This window comes from Nipponia nippon, unplaced genomic scaffold (genome assembly GCF_047370975.1).
Source record: "Nipponia nippon isolate SJK-2023a ecotype South Korea unplaced genomic scaffold, ASM4737097v1 scaffold_2, whole genome shotgun sequence".
NCBI lineage: Eukaryota > Metazoa > Chordata > Aves > Pelecaniformes > Threskiornithidae > Nipponia > Nipponia nippon.
This window is the reverse complement of record NW_028262336.1, coordinates 112099745-112114631: the sequence shown is the minus strand read 5'-3', so window position 1 is coordinate 112114631 and position 14887 is coordinate 112099745. Positions and strand designations below refer to the sequence as shown.

General features: G+C 37.7%; 1 protein-coding gene across 10 annotated transcripts in view; it reads left to right on the top strand.

Moving 5' to 3' along the window:
- The window catches only part of ZMYM2 (zinc finger MYM-type containing 2), a 99080-nt gene that overhangs the window by 68558 nt on the left and 15635 nt on the right, over positions 1 to 14887 (top strand). For 9 of the 10 annotated variants that reach the window (XM_087756712.1, XM_087756703.1, XM_087756708.1 and 6 more), the window contains 9 exons: positions 4027 to 4192; positions 5152 to 5186; positions 6969 to 7098; positions 7267 to 7382; positions 8231 to 8402; positions 10115 to 10222; positions 12179 to 12273; positions 13412 to 13580; positions 14503 to 14654. In XM_087756712.1, the coding sequence (XP_087612838.1) occupies positions 4027 to 4192; positions 5152 to 5186; positions 6969 to 7098; positions 7267 to 7382; positions 8231 to 8402; positions 10115 to 10222; positions 12179 to 12273; positions 13412 to 13580; positions 14503 to 14654 (1143 nt within the window). The remainder of the gene's footprint in view (positions 1 to 4026; positions 4193 to 5151; positions 5187 to 6968; positions 7099 to 7266; positions 7383 to 8230; positions 8403 to 10114; positions 10223 to 12178; positions 12274 to 13411; positions 13581 to 14502; positions 14655 to 14887) is intronic. The other variant, XM_087756709.1, reaches the window with a different exon arrangement.

Below are 14887 nucleotides of genomic sequence, written 5' to 3'. Positions count from 1 at the left end.
GATATCTTAGATTTGGTAGTGCATTGTTAGCTGATGTTCTTACCTAGCCATAAATAGATAATGATCAAAATACAGGAAGACAGAATAAATACAGACCCCTCCCCGAATTTGTACTTCATTTGCTGTTTTGTCTGTTAGCTTCTTAAAAGAATAGTTACATATGTATGAGCTTTGTCTCATTTATGCAATGTCCAGTGTTATTTTGGAGTTTCAATGAATGTATACATGAAGAGAAATAAGTAGTAATAACCTAGTAATGTTTTAACACCAGCATTGTGTTCATTAAACAAGTGTTTGTCTCCATCTTCTTTGTCTACTTCTTTTTATGGACATATCTTTCTCATGTAGTATTATCTGGAAAACAACTTCTAAAAATAATTTAGTATTGCGGGAGAGCTTCCCTGAATGCCAAAATTCTCTTCTCAAAAAGCCAGAAGAATGTAGCAGTGGTAGAAGCACAACAGACTGTTATCTAGAAGTATTAGAAGCACATCAGGCTGATGTAGAAGTGTTCTTCAAGCCTAATATGAGGAATTGAAATGTAAAAGAATAGTTCAGTCCTAATAATCTGTTGGGTGACAGCTACAGTTACCAAGTGGTGCCAGGTTCTGAGGAAATTTATACTGTGTGGTGTCCATGCACCTCTAAGAAAAGAGGTAAAATTTTTGGTGTCTTGAGGTTAGCTCCCTAAGTTATTAGAGCTCCTCCTGTAAACATCAATTGCATGCTGTGGTTTGGATGTTAATCCAAATGCCTGGGAGATTTTATTTTTTATATATTTTAAAATATATAAATATTTTAGTAGCTTGATGTTTGATGACAGTTTTAATCATTTGATGTTACTTATATTAGAGCATTCTGAGAACAGGACAGAAATCTGTTTCTTCAAATCAGAAATCTGTTTCTTTAAATATGCATTGTGAAACATTGCTGAAAATACTACAGCTGAAGGGCGCTTACAGGTCATTCAAGGCTACAGTGGAGTATTGATTGGACTGAGCATGTACGGTGATGACTGTGTGTTCAGTGGAGGTCGTGTGTCTTCAGCAAAGGCTAAGTAGGAGGTGGGGAACTACAGTCAGGCACAGAAAAATTATTGTGGCTGGTGAGCTCAGATAGCAATCATTATCAACAGTGGTAAAATTTGAAACAACGGAGCCAGCATTAATCTAAATGGTAAAGGCAGCAAGACAAACTCGTGGAATTTCTCTTGTCTGAATTTAGCCATTGTACAGTTAGGCATCTCAATTTCAAGTAGGTGCTGTTTCAGAACAGTTGATCTCCTTTCTCTTGTAATCAGTCACTCTCTGGAAACATCTCTTGCTTCCTATTTATTGCAGATTGAACTCAGAATAGACAGCTAAGATTAGGTCAAATTAATACCAGTCCAAACCATTGGAAGACACTCGGAGGATTAAAAATGTAAATGAAAGCCCCACTTCTGAAACCTTTGGTTTTAAACCAAGTTTGGGGCAAACATTAGTGATTTATACTAATCACCATGCCCATTTGAACATGTTGAAGTTGGACCTGGGAACGGAATTGGACCAAAAAGCAGTTATGAGTGGCAAAGGAGTTGTGTGCAATTGGAGCACAGAGAGTATAGAGGGACTTTTTGGAAACAGAGAGAGTGAGCAGACTTGAAGTCAGGTATTTTGGAGATTCAATTAACATATAGTGCCAGTATCCCAAATGAAAACAAATGGAAAGGGGAAGGAAGGAAGGAAGGAAGGAAGGAAGGAAAAGGCAGAAAATCATGAATTCACACTTTCTCTTTCAGTTAATTTCATGGTCAGGGAAGTGGGGAGAGCCAGCAGGTGGTAGGAAACTTCAGTGCACGGAAGGGTGGATAGTACTGACGGCAAGCATGAGTATGGAAACGGTGGAAGTACAGTGTAGCAAATGCAGGGATTAGAAGTGAAGCATCCTTACAAAGGAATCGTGGGCTTGCTAAAGGAATAGTAATTTCCATGTGGAAGCAAACCAGAATTTTTTCACCTAAATACCTTAGTAGTAGCCCAGACAATAAGACACTTACTTGAAGGCCTAAATGAAAGAGCAGAACCAGGAAAGCCAGAGAACAGTTGCAGGAAGGCTGTAGTTGCTGCATTTGACAAGATTTGTCACCTTTTTCTTTCTTTGAAGGAGAGAGAAAACTGAGCAGAAAGTGGTGCTTTGATAGTCAAGCAGTGTGCAGCTTAGGTCAGAATAGGCGGGCTTTTCTGTACAAGGGTCAGCTGTCAATCAGTGTTACGTGGGCTTGAGATGTAAAATTAGAGTGAATTCTACATAAATTTTTTTTCTACTGGTATTTCAGCCTTTTGGTGGCTTTGGCAGATGCATTTGCATTAAAGGTGGGAATTCACAGTTTCCCTGAACTGATAAATCTAGGCTATTTTGGCAACACTCCACACTTCTTCCCCACTCCCTTCCAAGAATACAACTTACTTGCTCTTTTGTCCCACTGAGAACATCTCTGCTGCAAAACGAGCTGTGGATCAGCATCAGCAGAAAGTCAAAGTGACAAATGGAACAGCAGTTGAGGGAGGGTGGGGGTAATGCAGTGCTGTAAGGGCCCTGACCTTGTGTGCCCTGCAGGTGCGTAGGCACTACTGCTGACACCTGCACCCAGGAGGGGCAAAGAAGTAGCTGCCCTTCCAGGGACACCTGGCACTTAGTGCGAGGGGATCCTCAAGCCACAGTTTTAATTACTCCCAATTTAAAGCCGGTTATACTGTTAGAATCAAGTCTCTCTCTATATCATTTTTAAATATTTGAAAATTCCAACTGAGAACTGAATTTCCTACGTTGCCAGAGGATGGTGCCGGACTGTTCAAGTACAGAGAAGGAACTCAAGATTCAATTGCTTTTTAAATTTGAACTAATTGGCCTGTTCATACTTTTTTTTGGAGTCGCAAGAACTACAGTTGGACCTTATTTTTTTTTTTTTTTTTAAAGCCATCAGAGCCTTGTGCATAATTGCGATGTTGTGTATGGTTTTACGTATTAATGTTTTATGTTGCATATTATCATAACCTCCCTCTTCCTCTCCTGGCTGCATTATTAGGTTGACTTATTTTGGATTCCTGAGCATCCATAAAGCTTTTTTTTTTTTTTTTTAAGGACTGCTTTAGGATGGAAGTTGCAAGCAATATCAAGGGAAGCAGTAGTGCAAACCATTCTTTGCTTACTTGAAGATCTGAAACTGGGGCTACCGCTGTTCAGATAATAATTTATAACATAGCTGATTAAATTCAGTGGAATCTATTTTGGAGAAAACCAATGTTTTTCATAGCGATGCCTCATGAAATTATCATGTAGGCTGGTGAAAGATGTATTACTTAAATGTTTAGCTGGGGATACAGAAGAGCAAAGCTTTGAGTTTCAAGTTACGTGCTAACTAGATTTTGTGGAAACCTCTTTAGTTTGAGACCTATTGTTGTTTATAAATCACAGAGAAACTTTGAACTAAATAATTGGAATCTGAAATTGTTGTCAAACTACTAAAATAATGAAAATATAGAAGTTATTTACAGTAAAGGGCTCTGATTTGATACCTGGAGAAGTGATTCTGTTTGTGACTTAAAAAAACCACTTAACTTTGGGGGGAAAAAACCAACTCTACTTTTCCTCAGTTCAAGAGAGCCTTTAAGGAGTCTTAGTCACTTTCTGCTCTTGTTTTACAAAATGCTTCAGTGGAATTAATTCAAACTGATGCATAAAATTCATTTTTTGCTGGCTGTCTAGAAGTGAGCAGTTTTTAAAGACTTAGTAAAGACTTAGTGAAACAAAGTAGGTTCATTCTGGGTGTTAACCCCCAGCAAACAATTGAAAATAAAGTGACAGATGTGCCTGTATGCACAGGTTAGAAGGTAGTTTAACTATCGTAGAGCCTACCTGAGTGAGACTTAACTGTGTAGCGGTAATGATTCTTCAGTACTCTTAAAAAATGTAACCTTTTAAAATGTAGAAATAATTTTTTTCCAAGGCTTGTTTAAAAATGTCGAAATCTTCCTTTGCATTAAGGCTGCACGATGTGACTGTTGTAAGTCTCAAGGAACTCTCAAAGAGAAAGTGCAGTGGCGTGGCGAAATGAAACACTTTTGTGATCAGCACTGTTTGCTCCGTTTCTACTGTCAACAAAACGAACCAAATCTGGCAACCCAAAAAGGACCTGAGAACTTACACTATGGTATGTGCTGCTTTATGGCTGCTAAATGGCAAACGAGATGCTTCCTTTAAATGAAAAATTTAAAGCTGCATGAATTATTTATTTGTTGTAATAAACTGTGTTAGAGATTACCCTTTTTTTATTTTATCATCAGAGGCATCATTGAGCTGGTTGCTATTTTTCATCTTAGCTCTTTATTTTACTGCTTTTTCGAGAGCTGAAACATTGTCAGGTAATCAAACAGTTTTGTAATCACTTTTTAAAAAACAAATCTTCTTTTTAGGTTAAGCATAATTTTAGTGTTGTATCATCATGGGGACAGAAAATGTTTTCCTCTTTCATTGTGCTCCAGTTTGTCATTACTTGATCTGTGGAAACACTTCTTTTCAAAATGTGTTTTGGTCACAGAGAGCAGATAAATGCACTAGGAATGAAAGAAGAAAGAAATTAAATGGAATTAAAAGGAAATAAATGAAATGGAAACTAAATGAGAATGGAATGAAAGTATCTAGATAAGAGGAATACATTGGGGTTTTTTTTCCCCCCTCCTGTTGGCAATAGGTAACCATGTAAATTTGCTGGTGGGGGCTGAGTGCATGTTTATGTGGTTTAAATAGCAAGTCAGGAAGAGTTCAAGTAAATCAGCCTTTTAATTTATGTAATTATAGCAGCACAACTTGTTTGTATGGCTATTTTCATGTTTGAACATTTTGGTATTTACTTTTCTGAAAGAAGCCATATTCACATCTGGATGGAGCATTGATTTAGCGTTTGCCTTTGTGTAAGGTTCAGTGCTGGAGTAGTGAGGTGCCTATGAACGAGAAGTCCTGCATGCAGTTCTCACCTGCGATACAGTACTAATCAATGCCATTAATTTAATGTTATCCTGATGATAGATGTTGTCTGAGTTGCTTACCGAAGTTTGCTTTGATTCTGAAAAAGGGGAAAAAAATTCTAAAAATGTTTTCTTACATTTTTAGATCAGGGCTGTCAAACCCCCCGAACAAAAATAACAGTAAGTACATATATTTAACGTGTATATAATATAATTAGATGTATTTAAAATATGAGACCCTGGTGGCTTAAAGGGATGCTATTAAAAACCAAAACAAATCAGTATCTTTGAATGATGCTAAGCTAAATTTATGGAGTTTTTTAGTCTTTTTCACATCAGTAATTGAAATTAAGTTGTTAAATGTTCATATTTTGTCTTTTTGATGTCGTCTTGGAAACCAAATCGTCAGCCATGTATTTTACATCTATAGTGCATCTAAGTGTTGCTTAAAAGTTTATCCACAAACTATGTCTCTCTTATTCACATGTTTAGACTGAAGAGGTGTATTTATTGAGTGTAGAAAGGGAAGAGAATTTCACTGGTTGATTAGAATATTAAGGTTGTATTTCAGCTTTGAAAGGCTGAAAATAAAGCTTCAGATCTTAAATTATACTTCCCAAGAGTAGAATAATTGGTGCTCAAGGTCTGATTGACTTTGCTGCAGGTGACAGAGTAGGGAAGCGTAACCTTTTGCAGAATCGCTGTCTGGGAGGGTGGGGATCATCAATGGAGCAGCAGCCTTCATTTTGAGTTTCAGTTTTTGTCAGCTTGTCAACAGTATTATTAATAATTTTTTCAGTTAGCTTAGTGTATTTTGTTTGGAACTTAGTTTTGGTTTAATTTGTTTGTCGCATGGAAGATCTCAGAACTGCCTGTCTTTCCACAAAAAAATTGACTCATTGACTTTTTAATGCAAATAGTCTTCTGTAAGGTAAATCTTAGATTTTAAGTGAAAGTAGATGACATTATAAAATATACTTATTAAAAACAAAGAAAATAAGATTGCTTAGGTAACTAGAGACATCAGGCAAGCTAAACTGTCATGTTAAAAACATCTAGTGTTTTATGTTTCATGATGTTAATTCAGTCCATAAATTTTTAAAGATCATATAAAAGCTATATGCGATACTTTTTAATATATTTTAGAAAGTGCACGCCTGTTAAATAAAGTCTAGTGCTGTTCTTATGACTTGACTTTCTTTCAATACTTAAAAGGATATGTGGGGTTAGTCTTACTACATATGACCAAATAAAAGTGACAGTCTGTTTCTTAAATCAAGTTCTAAAACAGGTGTTAGGGGACAAAAACCATGTCTGGAACAAGAAGTTTTTTTATCTGATGATCGTAAGGGTGCAGTTTGAGCATTATGTGATGTTCCCGAGTGTTTGTTGTCACTATTGTAGAGCCGGCAGGGGGAGCTCGAAGTTCATGCTTTAGGGTATTAAAAAATTGTTTAGAGATATTTTATTTAGAAATACGTTTTAAAAAAAAATGTGATCTTTGGATTATAACATATTACAAGAAGGTTAGACCTTGAGCCAAAAGTTTGTTATGCTACTTACAGTGAATTCTTTTTACAGCTAAAATTATTTTTCAAGTTATAAAATCGCTTAAATTGCAATTTCATTTAAACAAGAATGTAAAAAAAGAGTATCTTAAGAGTACCTTTAAAAAAAAAAAGGGGGGGGGGGGGGGGAAATGAGCCAGAAGTTGTTAATCAAAGTGCTAGCCTTGAGCAAGATACAGCGATGTTACATTCCTGGCAGTGGCAGCTCATTACGAGAAATGTAGAATAGCTTGTAATTAAAGAATAATAGTTGGTGCTGTTTTGTTGTGCTGTTGCGAGCTTTCTCTTCGGTATCTCATATATGAAAAGTATCAACTGATACATTAAATCAAGAACTTTGTGTTGAAATCAGTGTGGTGTAAAAGCACGCCCTCTTTTATTTGCTTGTCTGTAGGGCTCAGCACCGCCACCTTCTCCAACACCTAACAGAGAAATGAAGAACAAGGCAGTTCTTTGCAAGCCTTTGACAATGACGAAAGCCACATACTGCAAACCTCATATGCAGACAAAATCTTGTCAGACAGGTAACTCTTGAACTGTACTGGAACTACTCATTTCTTCACTGCAGATATTTTTAACTGTTAATGTCTTGGAACATATTGCAAATATTCTGATTTTTTTCCCTAAACTGCAGGTGTAAAATATATTTAAGTACCTGGCAGTGTTTGCCTTTTTCTTTTTTCTTTTAATAGAAGATGATTGGAAAAAAGAGTATGTCCCAGTGCCTATTCCTGTACCTGTCTATGTTCCGGTGCCTATGAACATGTATAGTCAAAATGTTCCTGTTCCTGCAATGGTTCCTGTTCCTGTAAGTGACATCTCAGCTTCATTTTTTAAATTGGCATCCATTCACACGCATGTGTGGGACCACTTTGTATTGTTGACTGTTCTCATTCTGGTCCATCTAAAGGATTGCAGGATGCTGTGGCACTATTTATTGAAAAAGCATTAGAAATCTGACAGTGGCACTTAATTTCCTGATTGTCCTTTAGGACCTATCTGCCTGCTTTGAATGTGAAAATCTTGTGCTGCCGAACATTTTAGGAACAATTCTGAGTGATGCCTTTGAGTTTGCTGAATAAGCATTAAACAGCAAGATTTGTTCTGGTAATGGAGAAACTGAAAGATCGTGTTGGGGAAAGATGGCAGAGTGGGATAAACAGAAGGAAGAAAAGCAAAAATAATTAACCTTGTGCCAGCAAAAGAAAATAACTCTTAAGTTAAATTTGTTATCACTTATGTACGAAATCTCATCCAAATGGTGGAAAAAAACCTGAATTCCTAAAATTCCGTGTTTCACAAGCAATCCACTAAAACAGGATGCTGATTTGTCCAAACTGGTAGTCTGAAGTTATAGTCAGACAGGTTTGAAGCTCCAAAGTCCCTTCTGTTCTTACTTTGACCCACTATATTTTGTCATATTTAATTTTTTTCTGTATCCTTTCCTGCTTTCCCTTCTGTTCTCAATCATTTATGTTTACTTTTTTAACCTGTCAACATTTTTTGTTAGCCTACACTGAAGTGATATGTTTTTAATCTGTATTAACTCTGTCTTTTAGAATAGGGGTGTAGAGTCTGTTTCTGTGTTGACTGCTGTTGATGCTTTGTTGCAGCATTTTTTCTTTTCTAATTATCTCTTCCTCCCTGTCTGCATAGGTGCCAGTTCCAGTTTTCTTGCCCACTACTCTGGATAGCAGTGAGAAAATCCTTGCAGCAATAGACGAGCTGAGGGGAAAAGTGCCCTCAAATCCTCTGGAAACTGAGCTACTGAACTTGTCGGGGGTGGTACCTGAACATGATGGAAAAGCTGAAGGTTCTGATGTGGCCAGTGAGTTTCCTGCTGAGTTTTTGACTCTCTGGAGTGCTGGTTGTATGTGTGGGGGTGTGTGAATCAAGAGAAGGGTTGGGGTTTTTTTATTGTAGAGAAAGTTTCTTCGAGTACAACAGTGCTATTATTGAGTTCTTATATTAAGTTGAAATCTTAATTATTTAAATATTTTTAAAGATCATTTTAGCACATTTGAAATACAGAAAACTTTCTGAAGTCTGTTATGTGACTTTGGTGTGTGCTGTACCAGACCTTTGTCTTTAAAAATGCAGGCATTCCCTTTGCTTGAACCAGCTCCCTGGCTGATGGCAAGCAGTCATCCAGGATTGCATGCACGTTTTCTTCTCAGCATAACTCAAAACAAGCCAAAACCAATCTATTCTTCCTCCCAGAAAAACTCAAGTCAAAAGGTTAGGGAAAGCAGTCTTCATAGCTGTGTCTTACAGGTGTGAACACAACTTTTTCTGAACAAGGTGGGATATGACAGGGGTCTGATCTCTTTGTGATAACACGTTACTAGGCACATTTTATGTTGTGGGTGGGGAAGAGGGGACTGTTAAAACTACAAGAAACATACGTTTCACAACTGGAACTGTGGTCAACAAAACCAGGTGACCTAATGGTGCTTTTGCTCTTGATTGATCCTGACCTGCAAGTATCATCTCTTTGAAGATCGTAATGCATCAGCTAATAGATCGTTGGGGTTGTGATGCTGAAATGGCTTGTCATCCCACCAGCTCACCTAAAAGGAGAGTACTGTCTGGGACAACTTTACAGCTGAAGATCAAAAAATCCCGCATATCCTGTAATGATATTTTCACAGTATGCATACCTCTTTGCCCCTCTTTCCTGGCTCTGTCTGCCAAAATCCTCAAGTCTCTTCTGTATCTTCCCAGGAGAATTTACCTTCTCTTCCAAAAACTAGATTTTAAGGTTTTGCCATGACTCAGGTGAAATTTTGGGTTTTTTCCAAGCTCTTTCGACAGATGTCTCAAAGGATGTTGATAAATGACATGAACTTATGCTTTGGGCCTGGTATGTAGGAGGCCAATGATGCTGTAGTCCCAGGAGGCTTATTGTTTTCCAAACTGTTGCCATTCCCTCACTAAAGCTGGATGTTTCTAGTAGTGCTGCAAGGTTGTTGGTTGCAATTCCTTGCTCTCTTTTGCTAAGTACAGCTAGCTGAACGAGTAGATGTATGGGATCAGGGCTTGCTCGTTTACAGAGAACTGAATTTGGAGAAATCTGTCTTTGCTAGAAGTTGGAAAGAGGTCAAGCGTTTGTTTCTCCCTGCCTGCCTTGTTTGCTTTTGTAGGATCTCTTTCACAGACTTGAAAGTCTGTTCTGTTGTGGGCAGAATCACGTAGAAAAATAGATAGTTAGGTTTGTCAGGCTTGTTTGAATTCTGTGATTGGTTGATATGATCCAGATTTGCCTGTATTTGATTTTTTTTTTTATACACATGCTTGGCTGACTCATCTTAATGAAGAAGGACAGGTGGGCTAGTAAGTATCTTCTCTGTTTGAAAGAACTCAGAATGGAGAAGTAAATCTGAGATCCCAAGAACAACAAAACCTAGGATGGGGATGAGCAGAACAAGCAGCTTTAGAACCACTCAGCTTCTAATGTTCTAAATCTGCCCTGTTTTGACTAATCCATGTGTTGGTTAAAATAACAAGAGTTCTTCCTTTTTTTTTTTTTTTTTTTAACAGGTGTGATAGTTGAGTCAAATCTACTAAACTCAGAAACAGAGGCACGGACAAGCTTGCCTGATGTTCCGTATGAACCAGACCTTGATATTGAAATAGACTTTCCAAGAGGTATTTTTTCTGTCATTTTAATAAGTATTGTGAAATATACATGTGGGCAACCATTGTACTTTGTTTCATCATCCTTTCAGAGGCGCTTTATTTGCTTGCAAGATACACTTGACTGACTGTTACGTAAAACTTCACCATGTCTTTGCAAGACTGGGGACTTCTGAATTAGTTCCTCCATCTTTCTAAACACAGTATTTGAAACAGAATGCAAAGAAAAGGGGGAATTAACCTTTCACAAATGAACTTGGCTGCATCACTTGGTTTTGGACATGGATTTAGGAAAGCTATTTTAAAGGCTCAAAGACTCAGATGGCATGTGTCATGGAAAACAATAATGAATGCATTCTTCAGTCACCAGGTGTTTCCATGGGAAGTGGTGGTTTAGAGCAGAAATGACAAAGGGGTAGATTTCCCACTCAAGTTTGTTAGAAAAGTAGAAGCTGGTATGCTGCACGTCACTTGTGTTACCTTTTAGTATCTTGTTAATGTCCATACCTGTATTTGAAAAAGGTAGCGTTATTTGAATTAGCAGGGAAATCACTACTTTGAGACCTTTCTTGAAAGGGGGTCTTGGTTTTATGTATTAAAATTTCTACCACTCTACAGAATGCAGGCAACAGTGTCTGTTTCCTTATACCACGTCCTAATCAATCCAAGATCCAAGAAAGCTCCTGGCTGTAGCTACTGTCTCCCTTGGCATAGCTTCTCTTGGACATGAAACTCTCGTGTCTCCCCTGGATAGCTTCTGTATCTGATGTTGAGAGTCTCCTTTTGCCTTGTGCCATAGATACCTGCACTAGATGCCCAGACTGGGTTTTTCAGTTTGCTGTATTTAAATTTAAAGATCAAGTGTAGGGATTAGTCTGACCTTAGTCTTAGGAAGTTAATTAGCCAGATGCATACTAGATTTTTAACTCTTTGTAAGTGAGTCTTGGTACATGAGAAAGAAAAACCATGAAAGACAAAAATAATCAAAGTGGAAGAGTAAGTAATAGCAGTTTGTAGTAGATATTAATTACACTGGAGTGCTTCTGAGATAAGATTCTTTGTGGTAGCAGGAGAAGGACTGGTGTTTAGTCTGGGGCAGAGTTCTTAAATATTTGCATGTGAGTGCTATTTCATCTGGACCAGTTTGAATGGTGTCTTGAGTAGTAAGGTGATCGAGTCAGACTAACTATCAGAAGAGCATTCAGTTTTGAATGAAGACATTGTTTGATGGCTAAATGAGGGATGAGCCATCTCCAGTAAAGTAAATAAAGGTGGAATTTGCAACATTAAATCCATTCATATGTTGTCTCATTCCACTGTGTTGCCTGAAATAGTCCTTCATCCTACCCCTGAAATGTTAAGTAAATAGTATTTTGACATATTACCATATATGTTTACCAAAATTACTGTAATACCCATCATGAGCTAGACCTCCGCCACTTGTCTAAATACAGACTAAAACCAGTTTCTCTGGAAGAATTTACATTCTAATTCTTAATGTTTTTAACCAAGTATAATGTGCTATATAAAATATAAAACATGAATAGAAATGATGGAAACACATGAACAAAAGTGCATGTAGTAAGTTAATTTGTATTTTTTCCACTCATAGCTGCTCATTCTCGCCATAACTTAAGCTTCTTAATACCAAAGAATGCCAAGGCAGGAAAATTGTGTAAGGGTCCATAGTAAGAAATGCTGCCTTAGTGACTTGAGATAGTGCTTGAAAGTGTTGAGCATTATGTCCTTTACAATTTATTTAGAAATAAACATTTTGATAGATTTGCGTTACTCTCAAAATAAGAATAGGTTTATTTCTTCTTACCGAAATCCAGTCTTCGGTCATGTTTATATGTGTGCTTTTGTGGACCCCTTATTTTAATGCACACTGATGTAGTTCATTGTTTTTTTCAAACCAATGTTATTCAAAAGTTGTTTAGAAATAGGTTTCTATTACTGTATTTTCAGCAACTGAGGAACTTGATACAGAAAACGAGTTTTTGTTGCCTCCTGTTTTTGGGGAAGAATACGAGGAACAGCCAAGGCCTCGGTCCAAAAAGAAGGTAACTGTGTCATGCTATTAAAAAAAGTCAAACATTTTCAGTTCTCGTACTGCTCTAAAGTGTTACTGCCTATTCATACCTAATATCCTATCTTTCTGATGTAAATTGATATATTTCAAATAATAAAATTATTTCAGTCCTATGTCTGTTGCAGTTAACTGTTGGATTTAATAGGAGTGTGATTTCTAAATTCTGATCCCATTTTTGCTTCACACTGGCAGAACTGTTAATGTAATGTGCTAGTGTGTATAACTTACCGTACTCTTGGTAATGCTTTTCTACCTTCTACTTTGAACAAAGCTGTCTTGGTTTAATTTGATAGTGAAATGGAAGAATGCTGGCATGACCATGGCTTATACGGAGCTATAGCATCTCCTATATAAAATAGTTAAAAAAATTTTTTTTTATTTGCTTGTAATTTTCCCAGATTTTATTTTCAGCTAAAAATCTTAGTTTAGACATTGCAAATCAATTAGCCATATCTTTTATTTAGAAGGAAACTAACGGGAAATGGTTTCTGGTGCCTGGCACAAAGCTGAAATGGTTTTGTTGCAATAACTGCACCGGGTATCACAGCTTTAAAAAAAAACCCAGCCAACTTCTAGTAAAACTTTTCAAGAATAAATGTGTCTTTCTAGTTTTAAATTTGGAGTCTAAACTGTTGTTGTTGTTCACTGGACATTATCCACATATCCACTGCAGGACATGCTTTAATTTGGGACCAATCCTGGCTTTTCCATTGATGGGTTCACTTGAGCCTAGAAGTTGAACTTCTGACACAGATTTGTAGCACCATTAACTTACTGCGCATTAACACAATGAAATCCTATAAATGCACTGAATTATTTGGTGCATCATGTGGTTGTTGCTTAATATGATAATACAGCAACTCCATTATCAAAAATTATTCTGTCTGTGTTAGGAACCAGTTTGAAGGGCAAAATAGAAACATCTATCAGCTTAAGTAAATACTGTCCTTAGAAGTATGTTCAACACAGAAACTACCTACTGAATGAAGCACGTGTTTCTTTACACTGAACAGTGTGATTTGGCCTGCAGCTTGCTTATTCTGCCCAGCTGCTGTGTTAATTGCTGTCAGCGGCTGTCGGCAGTGTTAACCACTGTGTTTCAATGGCAGGGGTTGAAGAGGAAAGCGGTGTCAGAATACCAGTCTCGTGATGACAGCTCTGAAAACTCAGAGTGTAGTTTTCCATTCAAATACGCATATGGTGTAAATGCATGGAAGCACTGGGTAAAGTCTCGGCATTTAGATGAAGAGCTTCCAGAATTAGAGGAACTGAAATCAAGTAAGTATTTCCAAAAATCTGGCATCCAGATTCTTATTTGGTAGGGAGAATTGCTGTACGAGTCTGATTTTCAGCTGGAATTTTTAGTAGAAGTTTTCACATGTCCCTAGTGTTCCCATAGGGACTGGGATTATTTTACCACAGAGTTGCCAAACTTTTTTCCCTAGATTTCCCTACTTGGTTCAAAATGCTGGGTCTTACAGTTCTTGTGCAAGCCAGGACAGCACCTTTGGCCTCTTCTGACTTCCCATGACCATTTTGATTTTTTTTTTTTTTTTTGTTTGTATCCTGTTTTTCCTCATATCCTAACTTGCCTTGGAGTTCACATCTTTTCTGGACTTCTAAATTGCAAGGGAGGCGCAACCTACTCTTTGTCCTGGAAAGACAAAGCCTTCGTCTGAGGCTGGCATTACCTAGCTGTGGAGCTCTGACACGAGGTGGCCTTCACTCCCATGGAGCCTTGCTGCTCTTTCTGCAGCACTCTTCTGTGTGTACATTTGTACCGTGAGGGAAAAGGGGAATTGCTGCTACTCCTGCTGTTCTTCAGCTCCCACATGCATCTTGGCACCCGTGCATTATGGTGATGGGTCTTTGGAAACTGCCATTTCCCCTGAAGGTCTCTCTACAGCACTGTGTTCACTTCAGCATCTTGGGCCACTTCTGTGTCATCCTCAGCTGTGCATGACAGTACATTCATCAGTGGGTGATACTGCGTTGGATTAATTAGTCTTTACTGTGGTAGCCTTGTTTATTTTAATATAGACCTAACATTTTAACTACTTAATATGGTTTGACTCATTCGTTGGTTAGTGGAGAGGACATCAAGCCGGTTTCCTGCTCTCCAGTACAAAAATACCCTATCCCACCCCTACCATGTAATAATACTGTTGTATAATGTAGCATTTTTTTCTTTATTTTACAGCAAAGTCTGTGAAATTAAAGGAAGATCTGTTATCACATACTTCAGCTGAGTTAAACTATGGGTTGACACATTTTGTCAACGAAATTCGAAGGCCAAATGGAGAGAACTATGCACCTGACAGCATCTATTATCTGTGTCTTGGGATTCAGGAGGTTAGTAGAGGCTGTAGAGATGGGAAGCAGAGCTGCTGATTTGACTCCAACCCATTTCAGGGGAAGAATGGAGATAATGTGGATTTATTGGCTAGGAGCTAGTCTTAATATAATGGCTATGATCTGGAACACAGAGTCCGCTGTGTAGATCACATTGTAGAAAGCTGTCTGTACAGAAAGTGTGTTTGCAGACCCATCCTGAAAACTCAGATGTAAACTGGTATATTGTAATA